Genomic DNA, 19,180 nt, shown 5'->3' on the forward strand with positions numbered 1-19,180 from the left:
GTATTTAAACTGTTTTCCTGCAGTCCTAAATACAGGAAAGAGATGGTTTATAATCTGCCCTGTCGAGGAAACGCCCACATCCAGTCAGGAGACCCCCTCCGATGGGACAGCCACACAGTCACCTGGAAGCTCAGTAACTACACAGCCGTCTGACATGAGCACTGCAAGGCCACCTACATCCAGAGGTGACTTTGTTTCTTTTGAGCAATATAAGCAGATATGGAAGCCTATTAGAACAGCTCCACCTTGTGGCATCTTGAACATGAAACAGCTTAAATCTGTGGTCATTTTTGCTCATCTTCATTTTTTTTTTTCAATCCTTCAGCTGAAAATGGATCCTCCTCTACAATGTCTGGCGGGAGTGGAGGCTTCTCCTATGACGTGTATGGATTCTGTAGTCCTCCAATAATGTCCAACACAGATCCGCTGCTCCTCGCCACTCTGTCCCCTCCGATATCTGCACCTCCAACTCTTCAGTCGGTGTCATCAGTGGATCCTTCAGGTGGCTCGTTGCAGCACAGTGTGCATCAAGCCCAGCCAGCCAGAGCTCAGACGTTTCCCTCATCATCCCCACACACTTCCTATCCAGTGGAAGATTCAAAGGGATCCCCTCTTGGTTCCATCTCCCCTGTTCATGCCGCTCAGCAGATGCCCGATATGACATGCCCTGCATCGATTGCTGACGAGGTGCCCTGCTGCCCTCTGGTCATGCCCCTGTCTCTTGATGTGGGCACTTCACAGGGTAGGTCTCCTCTCACTCCTCTTCCCCTTCAGGAGTCTGGGTCAGCCAAAGACCCGCCGTCCCTCTCCTATGCTCCTGCCGCACGCAGTGAGCGTCCACAGCAGCCCGTAGTGCTCCACCAACCTTACTCTACCGTGGGAGGGACGAAAGTGCCCTCACTACCCCAAAGCCCAGCTCCGTCGCAGCACGGTGTGTGCCCCACTGAGTCTGACGGTGAAGGACGGCTAGGCCGAGGAGGTTTTGTGGACAGCACCATAAAAACTCTGGATGAAAAATTAAGGAATCTGCTCTATCAGGAATATGCTCCTATGTATCCATCGGGCACTTCTGCAGAAACACCAGGATCTGGCACAGAATACATTCAGTCTCCTCCTGGTCCAGACAGCGCCACTGGGGGGTCAGGCAACAGCACGCCGGGGCCAATAGGAGAGGGGCGCTATAGAGGAGGGGAGCAGTTGGTAAGTAGAATAACAAATACTGCTGCCTTTTAAGATGTTGTTTGATATTTTACTTGATGCATTTAGTATCTTAATATTCATACAGTATATTCCTACTGATTTCTGTACAGTTAACTAATGTCTCCATTTTCTTTCCTTCTCAGCCTCAAATTCCTGAAAGAATGGATAGTTTGAGCACACTGAGTGACTCTGCTGTATGCGGTATGTGCAGTCTACTCTGATCAGTGTAAAATAGTGTTTCTTAAACTGGGATACACGAGTTCCCACAGTACTTTTGAGTACACGTTTTTAACCATTTTAGTACTGGATTGACTGATTTTCTTTCTATGGCTGTTGAATAGTCAGAAAATGTGCAGTGAGTTATTGTTTCTGCTATATTCTCAATATATGGCATTTTAATCAATATTAAGGTGTGTTGTTAATTGTACTTATTGAAGCTGGTTGTACTAATGAGACATGCTGATAAATCTCGTCTGTAACAGGAAGATTGTATTGAGAAAGTGCAGGTCGGCACCATAATGAGTAGAATATGGGCACAAAGCTCTATAAATCTGCATTCTGATAGTTATTAAACTTTCTAGATAATATAAACAGTCTGGAACGTATGGTTGTGACAAGTACAAATGCAAATTTTATAGGAGTAAAAGGGTGCAGTTAAAACAATGATTGTTCAATGTCTTCACCTGGAACACTGAGTTTTCACAACAGAAGAGCACACCAAATACAAATACTACATTTTTGAGTAAAATAAGATAATACTGAATATCTTTGCGTCACTGCATCACAATGAAAAACCTGATGTGTTGTAATTGTTCCATTTATCGCTTAGAACTATTATGATTTATTAACTGAGATCGGTTGTTACTAAATGAGAAACTAACAGAACAACTCATTTGTCCTTTTTATTTTAAACCAAATAGATTTTGTTTAGGCCTGCGTGTATTTGTAGATACACATAAGCTACGTTAATAGAACAAAGCTTTACACAAATAACATCTTCAGCTCAACATTAAATTTACTTGCTACTGTTACTGTTTAGTACTTAATATGTTGTACATTTTCTGTAGCTTCCTTGTCCAGAAGACATCTTCCTCACTCTCTTTCCTGCTCTGGTACGCGAGGTCGATTTAAGGTAAGAAATTAAGATTCCTCCTCACATCCAAGGCTAGAGCAGGACTGTCTTTAGTACTGGCTGTGCAATCACAATGCTGCACAATTCCTCAAACAGTTCTTTGCTCCTGGCAGATCATCTCTGCACCTCCTGAAGTTGCCAACAGGCGTGATGTGAAGCAAAGGAGCTGGAGCAGTGCTGCCTCTCCGGCACACCCTGCTGGATATAACGGTGACCACATTCAGGCTGAGACCATGGCTACTTCAACCACGATCGGCCGTTTCTCGGTGGTGAGCACTGAAGATGACATCACACAGAGGACACGCTGCAGCCGCTACTCTGCCCCACCTGATTTCTACCTGGACACGCCCCCTTCTATGGCCAAGCGGGGCTCCCTGCCTCGCGCGCTGACCTCCCCCTCAGTACCTGTGGACGTCACGGTCCATGCTCGCTTCCTATCTTCAGATTCAGGGGCAGAGAGCAGCCCTGCAAAGCTGGCTCATGCCACCCCATCTCAGCACTCTCGCTCTGAGCGCAGAGGAAGTGACCTCATGAAAAGGGCAGTGGCCTTTCTCCGTCGTTCTGGTCGCAGCAGCAGCGTGCAGAGCTCTGACTCACCAAACAGGCATGGAGGCATGCATGGCTCTGCCTATGCCAGCAGCGACAATGACTCAGAGATGGAGGATTCTGATATAAAGAGGGAACTGCAGAGACTCAGGGAGAAGTAAGCACAGCCTGTGACTTGCTGTCTTATGTAGTGGCTTTAAACAGCATGCAAATATGTTGGCAATTAGTCTATAAGTGATCTATATCTTCTTTTCTCTACTCTCTCAGACATCTGAGGGAGATCTCAGAGCTGCAGGCCAATCAGCGGGGAGAAGTAGAGTTGCTGTACCGCAGGCTTGGCAAACCTCCTCCCCCTGGCCTGGGTCTCTCACACACTGCACCACACAATGGCCGCAGAAAGAGGTCCAGCAAACACAGACTGAAGCCAGGCAAACTTCTCAGCCCTTTGGTTCAACAATTTAGAAATGTCACAACCAAAACTAGTGACTCCAGCAGAAACAGTGAGTTCTAAAAAAAATTCAGTAGCAAGTGGAAAAAAATAAATATTTATTTTATGCATGTGTGTGTGTGTGTGTGTGTGTGTGTGTGTGTGTGTGTTTAGGTGCTACTCCAGGTGCAGGTGAGCCCACAGTGAGTTTAAATGGCTCTCCAGCCAAAGGTCCTTTTCCCACTCACAGCAGAGCCCGGTCGTGCACCAGCCACCTCCCCAGCTCTACAGAGCCAGTGCAGACTCAGCAACCCTGTTCTCTTAAGGGCTCTTTGTCTTCTGATAATATTTACACTGGATCACATGGCGACGGCACCGGTACACAAGTTCCTCCTGCACAAGGTACCACCTGCAACATGCAACAAAGCACCATAGCTCAGAGATGTCTTTGCTCATGGCAGACTGTAAATGCTTTAATTTATATTAGAATTGCTCAAAGATACTCTTGAGATGGTGATTTAATTACTTGTGTTGACCTGAAAACATTGGGTGTTTCGTTGTTTACTTTTCTCACTTTGTAATCTTCTTCCCCTGGTTATGCTTCTCTGCAGGCTGGTCTAATTACCCTCAACCATCTGAGAGAGTCACCTATAAATCCAGTAGCAAGCCACGAGCTAGATTTCTCAGTGGGCCTGTGTCTTTGTCTATCTGTTTGTATCTCTTCTTTTCCCATATAGCTTCACATTTTTGTTTTCCAAATTTGTACTTATCTTCTTTTAGCTCACAAATATTTTTGTCTACCGTTGCCAAACTGTACTCCTGGAATTTCCTATTGCTTTGTGTCATTCCTATTACTTTGCCTACCTATTGCAGTTTTGCTGTCACAGAAAGGCATTGCTTATTCAAACCACATTGGAGTACTGTTTATTAAGAAAGGATGAGTATGCCAATGAATTGAAATCAGTTTTTGTTGTTTTAAAAACCTTCTCCAAATGTGATTAATCAATACATATTGTTTCTTTTTTTATAATAGATTGATTGAATTGTTCAGAAAGCATTTTATCATTAATGATTATTTTCATTAGTCGATTTGGTTCCATTTTGAATAGTGAGGTTTGAATAATCAAGGTTCACATGAATTGTAATGATCATTACGTAACATAAATGATATAAGCTCTTTGTTCATCTTATGACAAGACCACTTTTGTGGGCTTATCCGCCATGTATTAATAGGAAATCAATATCTGCATGTCACATGCATCCCAGTCTACTGTAAATTACGTTTACTGCTTCATATTTTCTGTCTATCTGATAGTCTACTGCTGCATCTTGACATGGCTCCCAGCAACGCCAACTGCATGTTTTTCTAATATATGAACTGAGTTCTTTTAAATGACTGATGGCTTTCTTTAGCAATTGTTTATGTGGTTTGTGTGTACATTTGTTTTGTGGCAGAATTCTGTAGATTTGCTTGTCACTGCATCCTGTCACTGTACATTCCGAGCTGCTAGTGTGAATAAGATCACGTTTGTTCTTTCGTAGGGTCAACGCTGAAGCGTTTGTGTCTGGGCAAAGAGCGAGGCAGCAGTATGTGCATTAAGAGTTTCTCATGTACCTCAAATCAGCTGGTCAAACACGGCACCCTGACACCTGTGTGTGTTTCTGTGTTTTGTCAGGGTCTGGAGCTTCAGCATCGGGGGGTTTCAACCAATCACAGCAGCTGCCTAGTGGTGTCACAACTTCTCCCCATCAGCCCGTGATAGGCCTGGCCCAGGCACAGGCAAATAACAGCAACAACAAGAGAGGCATGCACAGTGGCACACTCATGAGTGCCATTGAAAGCAACCTGTCTGAAGATTTACAACGCCTGATGGATGACTGGGCCCAGGAGGTTCTCATTGTCACCCAACGACCACGCACCAACTCTCTGCGCATCAGTGGACAGAAGTTTTGGGATCAGGTTGAGCTGCCAACACAAGAGCAGCTCACTAGCGTGACAGAGGTGAGTTTCAGGGATCTGCCACCTTTACAATCAAAAGAGCCATTTTGCCCCTTTTCATATATCTATATCTATATCTATATCTATATCTATATCTATATCTATATCTATATCTATATCTATATCTATATCTATATCTATATCTATATCTATATCTATTTCTCTGTCTATATCTATATCTATATCTATCTATGTATAGATAGATAAATAGATAGATATGTCCACCAGAACAGTAGTTTGAATTGCATGTCAAATGTCAAATCAAACTGCTAAATAAGTGTCTAACTAGCACTTTGTCCTACAAGATTTATGAAAAGTTCCATATGAATAAAGTTTGATTTGATTTGAATTGATAACTGGAGAATTGTCTGCTCAAAAGTAAGAGTAGATAACAGTATATTTGCATGTGAGCTTGTGAAAGCCGAACAAATGAAGTCACACCCTGTCAGATTATTATTGCATACTGCCTCTCTGTTCACTGCTTTTTCTAGGATTTTAGTCAACACCTGTTGGATCTTACTGGAAAACTGCTCTGTGTCCTGTTTACCTTGTATTATGTCAACATTTCAGATGCCAACATGGACAACTGCGGGTTCAGAGGGGAGCAGTGTGCCGCTGTCATGGCCTGACAACCCTGGTGCAACGGCAATGACCAGTCCCTCTGCAGGGCCTCATCCAGGTTATCAGCTTCATTCTCCTGCTCCACTTGAGGCCTTGTCCTCACCCCTTTCTGTCAGCCAGTGGCCTAGATTGCTCTTTCCCCTCCCGTCAGGAGTCTTTGCCTTCCCAGACATGCCCACAGCCCAGGATCTCCACAGCCACGTTCCTGCGTCATCATATCAGCCGGCTGATCCCAAGGCGAGGACTCTCTAATCTGAGTAGCATTGTGTCTTCCAATTCTGTTACCAAAAAGAACTCTCATTATAGTTCTAATCAATCTTATGTGCATATGCTGTATATATTCAACCAGCATGTATGTAATCATATGTATATAATCATCTCGATTCTTAAGTTTTATGCTATTTGTTTCATTTACATTGACATACCTCATGTCCATATTACAGTACATAGTCTTTGAGAGCAGTCAAATAGTCGTAGTACTTTTAAAGTATAAATAAGCCCCATAAGGCTTCAAAGTGCTGATTCTTGGCGTTGTTTATGTACTGTACATTGCTCCTCAATGTTCATAATGTACTGTTGATTTATGCTAAGTTCATGTCAATAGTTGATGTTTGTGTTTCTCATATCACCTCTATATACAAGCTGCCGTATGTACATATGAATTCTTGTTAGTCTGTACATAGCTCCTGTTATTGTACAGTTACCATTAGATAATCCATAGGTCGGTGCTGCAGCTATGTGTCTTAAAGCAACACCTTATTCGCCGCCATCATGCCATCACTGTGAAGACTTGATATCCTGGTCAGTAGGACCGGTCGCTTTACTCTCTCTTTCTCAGTCCACGGATAGGTTTCATTCTTCATCGATGAAATGCTTCCAGCACAAGCGCTTGAAATATCTTTAAGAGATTTGAATGAACTTGAACTTTATCTTCAGGTGAAAATACACCTGTGAGAGTGCCTTGAATAGCAGTTTCCATTTTCTGAGGAAAAGCATTTAGATTCAAAGCAGACACTGAATATTCTATATATGCTTTCACATTAATAGGTAAATTATGTAATTTGAATACTGAATGTGGATTCAGACATGTTTGATTTAGCAGCAAAGCATACCTAAACATTATAATCTGGTGTTGTAGTTTGTTAAATATCAGAGATTGTAAAGAAAAGAATGATTTAAACCAAATCAGATAATATATTTATTGTAAGTTTTTCCTTGATCACTGAAGTCATGTTCTTGTGGAATCGCTCAACCACCGGCACACTGCAGCCTGCATGAATACACTAATACTGAATGTGCACAGGTTGACATGATGCGCTACAGGAAGCTGTTGTAAACAGACCCAAGCTTTGATACCACGTGACAAGGATGGCTGAAGGACTCAGCATATGAGATTCAATCATAATCATCCCATACCTCAACTAATGCAATCTGTAGCTTTACATATTGTTGCCTTTGTGGATTCTAAGAGATTACTGAGTGGTGGGGTTGTTTGATGGTAAATACAGAGGACATTGTCAGAGGGACACGATGAATGTGAATTATTGAGAAGCTGTTCCACATGTTATTTGTACTATATGTAGGTTTTAAAATCACACCTGTTAGATGCTGTCCTCACACTGTCTTCTCGCTCTTGCAGCAATTAAAATTAGTCATTCATACGCTGAAAAGCAGAACTTGAAACATTTCTCCAGTGCAACTTGCAGCAGCCGTCTTAGAGATTCGTCATTATTTTAACGTATTCCTGAAAGACAAACAAGTGACAAAGAGGCTATAACCGACACACTGCTTGATGCTACATGTAGACAAAAATAGAAGGGTATACTTATGATTATTTGATGCATGAGATATTTAAAACTGTTTTGCCAACGCAAGATATGGACAAAAACATTTCGGCCAATCACAAAGTTCATGCAAATAAATCTGTTTAATTTTAACGAAAGGCAGCCGTGACCTAACTGGCAGTGCAGGTTGTCTTCACATTCCAGGTTGATGGTTTGATTTGCCTATATTGTGTCTCTGGTCAGGACAGAAAACCCCAAGTTTCTCCTGATGATATCGAGCACCTTGCCTGACATGACTAATCATGTGAAGCTCGATGACCACTAAAGCCATTATATACAGCCCGTCTCAGCAAAAGCAGTTAAATCACTCTCTTCTCTGTTCACTGTACATTGGCATACAACTCCACTTAAAAAAATACAACCCCCTACACTAGTAATTTATTCTCATTAATATTGTAATGATTTGTTTCCAGAGGATGCACAACAGAGAGTGATTTTATTAAAAATAACACAATAATACAGCCACGGTCAAATTATTCTGTAAAAGCTCAAGAAATACTAGCAGCAAAGTATCTTCCAAAAAACAAAAATTTAATTCATCTGTTTTCAGGGCCATATATAATAGCTTTTATTTACACAGACCAAGTAGAACTCCTCATGTTGAATAAAACTTTAATTCATAAATAAATTCAGTGGAGCCCCTTTAAAATCATTTCATGTTTGCACTGTATCGCAATACTTTGACAGTGAATATTTGTCTATGAGCCAGTAATTATTCAAAGATGACATAGATTGTTTTTGACAACATTTCCTATGCAGTTATTTTCTTCGTGCTTCACAGTAGCTTCCGTCTTTAATCGCTTTAATGCTTGCAGCGAACGCTCCATGTACGATTGCTTTGCCTGCTGTGTCACCTGTTTTCCCAGCACTTTCCTGACCTTGTCAGACCGATACTCTCAAAAAAACTGTACATACTTGAAGACAGAATTAATAAATTTCCTTTTTGCTCGACACAACGTCATAATAGTCATAAGCTTGTTTTTGTTTTTTTGATAGTGCCTAAATAAGGGCAATTGGGTTAAGTTGTTCCTTGTTTAATATCGAACGTTGTTTATCATTGTAGATTATTTTGGAGTTACAAAGTCCTAGCAAAGTTTACATATTGGGCAACCTAATCTCTGATCTGTTGCTGGTTTGTGTGGACGTGCTTTTCTGCAAGTGAGACCTGTTTAGACAGATGAGAGAAAAAGAAGGGGTTTCCCTTTAAGAACACTGAGTACACATCAGTGCTGTCCCTGTTTGAGTTTATAAAAGACAGTTTCAGCTGCTGGTGTTGCACTCTGGTGGGAAGCGTGATGGGGAGAACTTCGGTGCAAATCGCCCTGATCGGGCTGATGGTGGCTTTGGCAGCCTCGCTACCAAACAAGGTAAGATACAACACTACCAGCATAGTAGTATAGTGCCAGAAACACACCATGAAGACAGGAATTATGCACTGAAGTTGCAGTTCAATTTATTGGTCTGAGTCACAACACTGGGCTTTGAGTAAACATCAGCAAAATCAGGTTGAACGACCTGCTGACTCTTTACTGTCAGAGTTGTTACACGTTGTTGACAGTTTTATTGATGCTTCTACTTTGACTTGATGACTAAAAACACATTTTGCTTCAAAGGTTTGATTTTATGATTCTGTGTGAACAAATTGGAATTTGAGTTCCAATACAAATAATATAAAAACAAATCATGGGCCAACAACAGTGAGTTTTATTCTGCTCTTCATAAAGGAAGTTTGGACTTTAATGTCTTTGACATCTGAAGACATCTGAGGATTGTTTGATTCTTAAAAATCAGGTTAAAGCATACATTAATTGAAACGGTGAGTGTCAGTATTTAGTTTTTGGTGTCGTGTTGTTCAAACCTCCAAGTGGAAATTTTTCAAATTAAGATCAGGCAAGTAGTAATCATAATGGTTGAGGTCAACGTATGTCTGCAGGAAACACAATGCAACGTCTCCAAAATCTATTACATGCAAAAGTGCGTGTTTCTCCATATATGGGGATTTGATTCTGTTCAGTCAGTAACTTTATGAGGCTGTTCCTTCGAAAAAAATGCTTCTATGAAAGTAAGTCATTATTAATTTGGAGAAACAAAAAAAGGAGAATAAGTATTTTCAATTTCACTCAGATTAGTTTTTTTCCATCTGACCTTTGGTCAGCAGGTCATTAACTCAATCAGTTGTTCGAGTCATAACTTTTGTTTGTCGCCTCTTTTGTTTGCTCAGGACGACTGGGACATCTACAGCTTCCACATTAACTCCACAGTCACTAGCCGCTATGCCACCACTGTCATCACAAGTCGTGTGGCAAATCGTATGAACGAGTCAAAGGAAATACAGTTCCATGTCCGGATCCCCAAGAACGCCTTCATTAGTAAATTCAGAATGTGTGTGATTCACACAAACACATTTTAGGATACTTGAAGAAGTGCGTTCAAACGTTTCATTGGTTTATCTCAGGTTTATAGATGGTCAGGTGTACGATGGCAATGTGAAGGAAAAGGAGCAAGCGAAGAGGCAGTACACTGCGGCGGTGTCCCGAGGTGAAAGTGCTGGAATCGTCAGGTAAATGAACTGATGATTTATTTTTATCGCCTGTTCTGAGTCAAGCTGTTTCTAAGTTGTGTTTGTTGAGGAGCTTTGTACGTTTATCATGATGACATATACGGAGAACGAACACAGATTTGAAGTTGCTCAATGTTACTGTAACTTTCTCTGACTTGCAAGGAGGCCGTATGACCGAACACACCACTCGCTTTCCTTCATGGACTTTTTCATCCAAAGATTGTTTTGTTTGATGTTTTTTGGGGTCAGCTTTACTATCGTAACATAAAGGCAAAAATATTTCTCATGTCCACACTGTCGTACAACAGTTTGATGCATTGCACAGAAACGTTCTTGTTGTTTGTGCTGCAGTTCAGTAGGGAGGACTCTGGAGGAGTTTAAGACCTCCGTCACCATTTCTGCACACAAAAAGGTCACTTTTGAACTCACATATGAGGAGTTGATGAAACGCACACTCGGAAAGTACGAGCTGCAAATCCACGCCCGGCCCATGCAACCTGTCAGAGACTTCAAGGTATCACTTCAGTAACCTTTACAAACACATGCCTGGAGCAACAACCGCAGCCATGGTCGACACTTACCTGTTATTTTCTTTGGCCAGGTTGACGTGCACATTCAGGAGAAAGCCGGCATCAGTTTCATGGATGTTAAAGGAGGCCTAAGCACCAATGCCCTGGCTAACGCCATCACCCAAATCCTCACGGACAAACAGGCATCTGCAGCATTGTTGTTAAATACATTTGGCTTCTGTGTTCTGTGTATTGTGGCTCGTATTTACCTGATAAACAGTCATTTAGTATTATGACATTATCTTCCCTAAGTATTCGATGTACATGGAGGGCAGGAGGATCAAAAAACTAAACATTCACAATGTGTTATCTGATCAGTTTGGGCGTGCGTGACATTAATGAATACATAACTACATATCATTAGATTTCCTGGACGCGCAAATCATCAAAATTTAAGTTGCACCAAATGTTTTTTAAAAAAAGAAGGTAAAACCAGTTTTAGCCTCATATCTAGATAGTTTGAACAACTCTTTTTGAGTTTCAAATTACAAGCCATTGACCATTTAATATGTGGCCCAACTGTATTCTAGGATTCTAGCTTACAAATTCAGGTCAGATGTGAACATTGCTTTTGTAGCACAGAATTGTCGACATATAGTGAAGTAAAATGTTAATCTGTTTGAATTAACAAGCAACTAGAAAACTTTGCTTATGGAGTTCATTAATCTATAAACTCTCATTCCTTGTGTTTCCAGGCCTGGGTGTATTTCTATCCTACAGAAGACCAACAGAAAGCATGTGACAGCTGTTCAGCGCAGGGTTTGAATGGAGATCTGGTGATTGTTTATGATGTCAACAGGAACTCCACACTGGGGGACATCATGGTAAAACTACTGGGATCTTCCAGAAAAAAACTCTTAATGTTTTATTAGCTTTACTCACCACTTATCAATCACTTATTAACATTACTCACCATATGACCAGAACCATGATCATTCTGGAGGTTAATAAAACTGAGGTAACTTCATTCTGACAGCAACATGAAAGATCTTTGACTTTAAGCGACGTTAACGTTCGTCTTCATCCACGTTTGCATGTTTGTAATTTGTCTTTGTTGTTTTGTTGTTGTTTCATCAAGCTGGCATTAGTCCACATATGTTTCTTTATATATCTGCTACTATAGACATTTAAGAGAATTTTCTTGCAGCTAATTGGTGAAACTTCAATCGGAGCTTCAAGGTGAATCAGTTATTGATTTGAAATGAATGTGTCACAGCAACAGAACAACAATACAGCCAACAGGGCGTCATCCAAACACGCCTAACTGAAAGTGACAAAAGTAAATTGACATTTCATTTTCTAAGAAACTGGTTGGTTTTTATATTCAATTACTAGTAAAGTGACTCCACTTTTAAAGAAATTAGTATTCATAATCAAGTTCTAAATTTCAGTGACTTAATGTTACATATCTTTTGTTTCATGTAATTATTTTTTCTTTCCTTTAAGGTGTCTAAAGGGTACTTTGTTCATCACTTCGCTCCATCCAATCTTACCCGAATACCAAAAAATGTCGTCTTCGTTATTGATCGAAGTGGATCAATGCATGGCAGGAAAATTCAACAGGTACAGTATTTGAAGAATGTGAAATTCTGACATCTCAACCTCTTTTTGTAGCTAATGCTTTTTAAACTTTAATGTATGATACAAAACAAACAATATCACAGGTCAAATAGAAACGTGTCAATATTTTTCTCCAGACTCGAGCAGCATTAATCCGTATTTTGGGTGACCTGGCAGAAGGTGACCACTTTGGTCTCATTACTTTTGATGACGGTATTTATCACTGGAAACAAGAGCTTGTTCAGGCTACCAGTGAAAACCTGCAGAGTGCAAAGACTTTTGCACGAGAAATTACAGACAGAGGAGGTGAGAATTTTCAGAAAGTACTATTCTTTATGGCGGAGGTTCATGCTTTGGTGATAAAATGGATTTCTGCTGCACCGTTTCAGGCACCGACATTAACAGGGCAGTGTTGGAAGGAACGCGTATGTTGAACGCACATCCCAGGGAAGGTTCAGCCTCTATCCTCATACTTCTCACAGACGGCGATCCAACCTCAGGTTATACTGAAGTCTGCACACAGACATACATATTAGGAACTTTTAGTTTTGTTGTGAACCTCAAAGAGCTATGTCTTGTGTTCATGCAGGAGTAACAAATATTGAACAAATACATTCAAATATAAGACAAGCCATTGCAGGGAAATTTCCACTCTACTGTCTTGGCTTCGGTTATGATGTCAATTTTGAGTTTCTTGAGAAAATGGCACTTCAAAACAACGGCGTGGCACGACGGATTTATGAGGACTCTGATGCTGATATCCAGCTGAAGGTAATCTCCTCCACACTATCGATGCGATTTCTACCATAACAACATTATAACCTCCATGCTTTAATATCAACAGGGTTTCTATGAAGAAGTGGCCACTCCCCTGCTGACAGATGTAACAATGTCCTACAAAGGTGCGAGCAATCTAACCGAGACTATTTTCAGCCAGTATTATAATGGCTCTGAGATTGTGGTGGCTGGTCAGATCGACGACAACAACCTTGACACCTTCATTCCAGAAGCCGTGGCCATTTCGGTGAGGACGGATCCACACTGCAGCTGTAAATGTCTGAAACTTTTTGTATGTCTATTAATACAATGTTTTTATGACAGGCCACTGAAAGAAGGACATTTTCTAAGACAAGCAGCCCAGTGGAGACTACTGACACATTGTCTGAAAACCAAATTCAGAGAGTTTGGGCCTACCTCACTGTCAAACAGCTTCTACAGAAAGAGTAAGTGTTAAATCTTCTGTCCTTGGTGTCCAACATAGAAAATAATATAACACTGAGCTAAACGCTATTTTTCTTTGATTAACTAATTACTGACTCCAGTCAGTACACATTATCAGAAGTATTGATTTAATGGCCTCCATCTCCACAGTCATCAGAAACAAGTTTGGTCTCTGGTGACGTTAAGCAGAATTGTCCTGTTTCCTAACCGCTTACCAAATACCAATACCAACAACAATTTATGATACAGGCTGCAAATGTCTGGACCTGAGAAAGAGGAAGTGAAGAAAAAGACCTTGGAGCTTTCACTGAAGTACAGCTTTGTGACGCCGCATACATCCATGGTGGTCACCAAGCCCCCCGGGGAGACGACTGCTGTGCTCCATAAACCAAAGGAGGGTAAACAAGCGTCTCAGGGCAGGTTAAGTCGTGTTTTTCATTCATCACACATATCCTATGGAGCACAGAGACCTTTGCATCATCCAGGTGAGCATCTATATATAAAATGATATAGAACACATTTTTGAGTTTCGCTTCTTTTAATAAATAGGTTTTCAAGCTTTGCATTGGTAATCATGACACGATTGAAATGAGTGGTTGAAATGTAATTTGTGAAAACCCCAAAAAACCAGATCACTCCATGTCATACAAAATTATGAAATCTTTGAAATGTGACTTGTTAATGAATGAACTAATTGATCCGTGTTTTCTTCATAGCTTCTGCTATGAAATACATCGGCTGTTAAGAATATCATGCAACAGATTATTTAAAAAAAGGTTAAGGTAAAATGCAACCTATTTTTTATTTCCCCTTAAGGAGGCAGAAGAAAACAAGGTATGACACTAATTCATCTGCATACATAGTCACCATCGCCTAAATTAACAATTGTTATTCATCATTATTCACAGTATATATAAATAATTACATAATCATCCGATTAACATTGAGATAGATGCTGCTTGGTTAATTTCTTTTCAGAATTCCTGTAAGTGATAATAATGCATAAAAAATGCTGCTATGCATCGAAAAGGAACAAAATACTTCCACTGTTGCTAACCTGCAACATTTGATCTATAAAGGTTAAATGTGCTTTACTGAAGCATCCCTTGAGCAACAAGAAGAAGCTGATTGACTTTTGTATCATTAGATACATCTTGGGAAGCAAATTTCAGTTTGAAATTCGCTCAAGATAATTGCTAACAATATCTCACAGTTTCCTGTAAATTTCTTCCTCAGCAATGTATCCGGCGTCAAGACCCACGGCGCAACTAGAAGACTATGTTGTTGACATGCTAGGTACAGAAGATGATGTTTTTGACATGCTAGGTATGGAAGACGATGTTTTTGACTTGCCAGGTATATGTACGCATATCATGTGTCTCTGTAAAGTTTACTTCAGTGTTCTATAAACAATGTTATATCAAAGAGTCATTATAGAGGGTGTATTTCAACACTTCTAACCTGTTAATGTCAGCAAGGGAGTGAGACACCCTTGAATTTATTTTTGATTGGAGCAGTTGCACACACATAAAATATAAAACAATTTAAACCTATAGAAGTCGAGTACATTCTCATAAAGCAAGCTTTTATTCTCAATAGATATTGTCAATATCTATATTGCATGCAGTACATTTTTCTACTGCATGTAATACAGTTACACAAGCATTGTGAGAAAAAAGCGGTATTTCCATTCATGCAATCATATTCTGGATCAAGAGAACACAGCCTGAAATGGCAAGATGGAGACCAATAACCATGAAATATAATCCTCACACACAAATTATATGGAATTTAGGAGGAAGCTATATTCACAGACAGCAAAACATTGCAGATCATCTTAAAGAATTTCTAACCTACTTTTATAGCAGGCTCTCCTGGTGGCTTCCTCAGAACCTCACACCAACCTGTTGTCCCATTGCTCCAGGATGTTCAAAGTATGACACTTCATTACTTCATGAAAGCAAATTGCTTGATTTGAAAATTACCACAGTGTTTTTCTAAATCAGTATTTGTATTGTGAAAAAACTGATATTCTCAGGATTACTACATGTCTAATAAATGATATAGAAAGGCTTTCATTTTGCCTCTTTTAGTCAAGAAACAATGACAGTCATTGAGTTTATTACATAATTTGCACTTAAAAAACTATTTTTCATTCCTAAAATTCCAATTGTTTATTTTCAAGGTATTACTATACATTTAAGTAATCCAGCTATCTCAACTGTTCTTGTAATTTTGTGAAGATTTGTATTCATCGTCTTCAAAATCTACCTACACTAATCATGTCAATCAATAATTTGAGTAATTCTACCAAGAGAGGAAAATAAAAAATACCACTGCCATGTAAACCATGTTTTCTTACAGAGAATTTTGAAACACAAGAATGAAAAATGGCTAGCAAAACAGTTTTGTATGCTCCTCAGTTAAAATGATGGAAAAACTTTTTTTTTTTAATAATTGCATTTATCATTTTTCTCCATTTTCTTATGTCTCACCTTCTCCTGACCATCGTCTACCACCAAGTCCTCTTAAGACCCACGTTTGAGGCTGCAACCTTAGGTAAAGCATTACAAATCTTATGAATAATGACACCAGGGTCCACACATTACATACACATGACTGCTGATCACTCAGCTAAAGAGAAGATTTGAATGAATAGATATGAGGAAGATACAACATCATCTGGTGAAACTGTTGTTGTGTTTCCATACGCCGTGTCTAGCCCCTCGTCTGCACAGATTTTTGATTGAAACTAACAACTCGGCCCTTCCTCTGTGCTTTGACATCGCTGGGCATCCCTTCATCAAACTGCTTCACCATCCCAGTAGAGGTCAGTAATGATCTCCTTTCTGCCATCGTCCTCTCAGCCTGCCGTGTCAGTAAACCACCAACAAAATGTACATTGCCTGTCACGTGAAGATCTTTTATTGCACTGTTTGAAGAGCAGCTTTGATTTCGCTCTCTATTTTTTTTAGAGTTGTTTGTGAATGGCGAGCTTAATTCAGTGACAAGTGCGGTCTTCAAGAAGATTGTCATCCACTTTGAGGCTGATAAACATGTTGAGGTTGACGCCAAAGGAGTCACTGTACGAGTGGGAGAGAACACAACACGACTCACTGGACAAGATATGATCACAGCTGACAGGTGACTTTTCATTGTGATGATTCGCAGTGTGTAAAACTGTGTGTTACATTGTCTTATCGGAGAGAGGCTGACAGAGATAATTTGACCCTTAGGGGGACCCATACCTACATCCACTGCCCAAGCTCTCATTGTCATGTGTCTGCAAGTGATGATTCATTGTTTATTGTGTGCATGTGGTGGTTTGGATACAAAGCAGTGTGGATTCTACAAACACATTTAAGAATGAAACGCCAATGAAGAGAAAACACCAAAGAATAGAATAGAATAGAATAGAATAGAATAGAATAGAATAGTACTGTATTGTCACTCTGTAGCAATGTTAAAACAAAGTGTTAGCAGTAGGGAAATGTTGTGACAGCAATAAAAAACACACAATAGTAAAATAAAATGCATGACTGTGAAGAGGTAAAATATTAACTATTAAAAACACTTATTTTGGATTATTATTATTATTATTATTATTATTATTATTATTATTATTATTTTGGATCATAAAATTTCCCTCATCTTAAAACTCCCAGGGATAACTGAATGTGTACTTCTATAACTTACGCAGAACTATGATCTTAAAAGCCAACAGTGTTTGTTTTGTTTAAAACAAAACGTGCTTTTTCAGTTTGACGGTGATCACAAGGTCTAAGGAAATAGACATTGCAGCTGGAGACACTCGAATGGTCATCATTGTTCATGAAATGGCTGGCGAAGAATTCCTCTGGCCGGTCATGAGACAGAAACCATCGGTCACCGACCTTGAGGGAATTTTAGGTGAGTGCAAATAGTCTGAAGGTGTTTCTGTATCTGCTCTGATTTAAAGATCAATGGATTGTGTGATTGCACATCTTGTGGATTATATAATGAATGTTTTGCACCCAGCTGAGGTGTTTTCTTAAGGAGTGATTCGTCGGAGGAGACAGAGAATGTATTTTATATATTTTTCTTTTTTTCCCTCTGTGCTTTATTGTCTTGCTCCATGTCCAGCTCTAAAGCCAGCAGGTTATGAGGATGTAGATGGTTTTCCTAATGGAAAAAAGAAGATCAAAGACCAGGAGATCGCTGTTACACGGTACATTTTGTTCATTTGCATCGATGCTTGTTCATCAAAGAGAGGGTTTGAGTGTGCCAATGTTCCTGTTCATATATAAAAGTTCTTTTTTTGTTTTTCTGTTGTAGTACCAGCACTGTTGACTACAGTATCAGTCCTCCTGAGATGATCGTGTGCTGGCTCATGGCTGCTGACTCTGCACTGCAGAGACCCCTCAATGATTTCTTGGTTGCTCAACTTTGAATGGGAGCAATGTAACTTTAAACCTAAATAAATAAAACTTCCCCAGATCTCCTATTGTTTCATTTCAAATGAAATAATAATAATCAGTTTTATTATTCACATATTATTCACATATTTAAAAAAGAATAAAGGATCATTACAGATTTGAGGTTTTTTTCTTCACCAAACACATCAACCTAAATTCCATCGTTTGGTTTACAAAGAAAAATAAATAACACAGTTGTGATGAAATGTCAGAAATTAATGAAGTATTAATTAACCAGCAAATTCAATTCCATCAGTCCATCCATCCATCCAGCCATCCATCCATAACATTTAGAGAGAGGCCTAGTTCATAGAGAGTGTAGGTATAAAGCATCTTTCAGTGAAACGCAACTCAAGTGTTTCACAAATGATTGACTAAAAAATTTCTAAAGAGAAAGTGAAGAAAGAGACATGAACAGGCCCCAACCAGTTTGCATAGGAAACATTCCTGCTGTCTCTCCATTGTACTCAGTCCTAATCCTGTCCAATCTCATCACTACCAGTTAAAACACACACATTTTTACCTCTAAAATGGACAGCACTGTCCTGTAAACGTTCCTTGTTTTCTCTGTTTGAATGGCAGTTTTGATTTGTATTTGACCCGAGCTGGATCTACACTAAGTTCCTTTCTGGCTGAGATCCAAGCTAAACATGGCTACAAACAAATGGAACATGTGCAATGTCCTGAACGAGATTGTTTCGATTACAAAGTGTGCAAAACAGGAGGAGTTTTCAGGATCTCCATGGTCAGTAGGCTGAAACACAAACAGGTTGCAGCAGGAGGGATATTCATTACACTTTGTTCACTTAGTTCATTAAAAAGATATCAGGAATTCCTCTGGCCAAATTTAAACCATCAAGCCTTCATTACTGAAAGATTTTGAGGTTAGGAAAAGAGATTAAAGGTGTCTCTGTGTAATTTTCTGCGTTGCTTTCAAAAGTAATTGCATTTGAGTGTGTGGCTGCGTATCATGTGAATAAGTCAGTGTTTGCACACAGCTTAGGGGATTTCTTTAGGAATGACTCATCAGAGGGGACAATTTTGTGT

The 19,180-nt window shown here is 39.8% G+C and overlaps 2 protein-coding genes across 6 annotated transcripts in view; both read left to right on the forward strand.

Moving 5' to 3' along the window:
- The window catches only part of wnk2 (WNK lysine deficient protein kinase 2), a gene marked incomplete at its 5' end in the record, with an annotated part of 24,783 nt that extends 16,054 nt beyond the window's left edge, over positions 1-8,729 (forward strand). Inside the window, 11 exons of the mRNA XM_080461133.1 lie at positions 24-185; positions 326-1,200; positions 1,344-1,401; positions 2,268-2,332; positions 2,446-3,035; positions 3,146-3,378; positions 3,480-3,707; positions 3,917-4,015; positions 4,848-4,892; positions 4,982-5,307; positions 5,875-8,729. Coding sequence (XP_080317259.1) covers positions 24-185; positions 326-1,200; positions 1,344-1,401; positions 2,268-2,332; positions 2,446-3,035; positions 3,146-3,378; positions 3,480-3,707; positions 3,917-4,015; positions 4,848-4,892; positions 4,982-5,307; positions 5,875-6,177 — 2,984 coding nt within the window. The 3' untranslated portion in view covers positions 6,178-8,729. The remainder of the gene's footprint in view (positions 1-23; positions 186-325; positions 1,201-1,343; positions 1,402-2,267; positions 2,333-2,445; positions 3,036-3,145; positions 3,379-3,479; positions 3,708-3,916; positions 4,016-4,847; positions 4,893-4,981; positions 5,308-5,874) is intronic.
- itih3b.2 (inter-alpha-trypsin inhibitor heavy chain 3b, tandem duplicate 2) lies at positions 8,723-18,155 on the forward strand. 5 transcript variants are annotated; one of them, XM_080462594.1, is made up of 22 exons: positions 8,723-9,136; positions 9,991-10,151; positions 10,225-10,329; positions 10,681-10,843; positions 10,931-11,041; positions 11,594-11,722; positions 12,345-12,461; positions 12,596-12,764; positions 12,848-12,958; positions 13,048-13,229; positions 13,303-13,482; positions 13,560-13,681; positions 13,929-14,164; positions 14,496-14,513; positions 14,916-15,035; positions 15,545-15,613; positions 16,203-16,238; positions 16,402-16,509; positions 16,655-16,823; positions 17,440-17,588; positions 17,802-17,886; positions 17,994-18,155. In XM_080462594.1, exons 1-22 carry the CDS (start codon positions 9,065-9,067, stop codon positions 18,106-18,108), a joined length of 2,727 nt encoding a protein of 908 aa, XP_080318720.1. In that variant the 5' UTR covers positions 8,723-9,064; the 3' UTR covers positions 18,109-18,155. The 5 variants fall into 5 exon arrangements, with proteins under 5 accessions (XP_080318720.1, XP_080318721.1, XP_080318722.1 ...); XM_080462595.1 differs by having other exon boundaries at positions 14,916-15,005; XM_080462596.1 differs by having other exon boundaries at positions 14,916-15,005; positions 15,548-15,613.
- Positions 18,156-19,180: the final 1,025 nt, after the last annotated feature.

Source organism: Lipophrys pholis (genome assembly GCF_963383615.2).
Source record: "Lipophrys pholis genome assembly, chromosome: 4".
Classification (NCBI taxonomy): Eukaryota; Metazoa; Chordata; class Actinopteri; order Blenniiformes; family Blenniidae; genus Lipophrys; species Lipophrys pholis.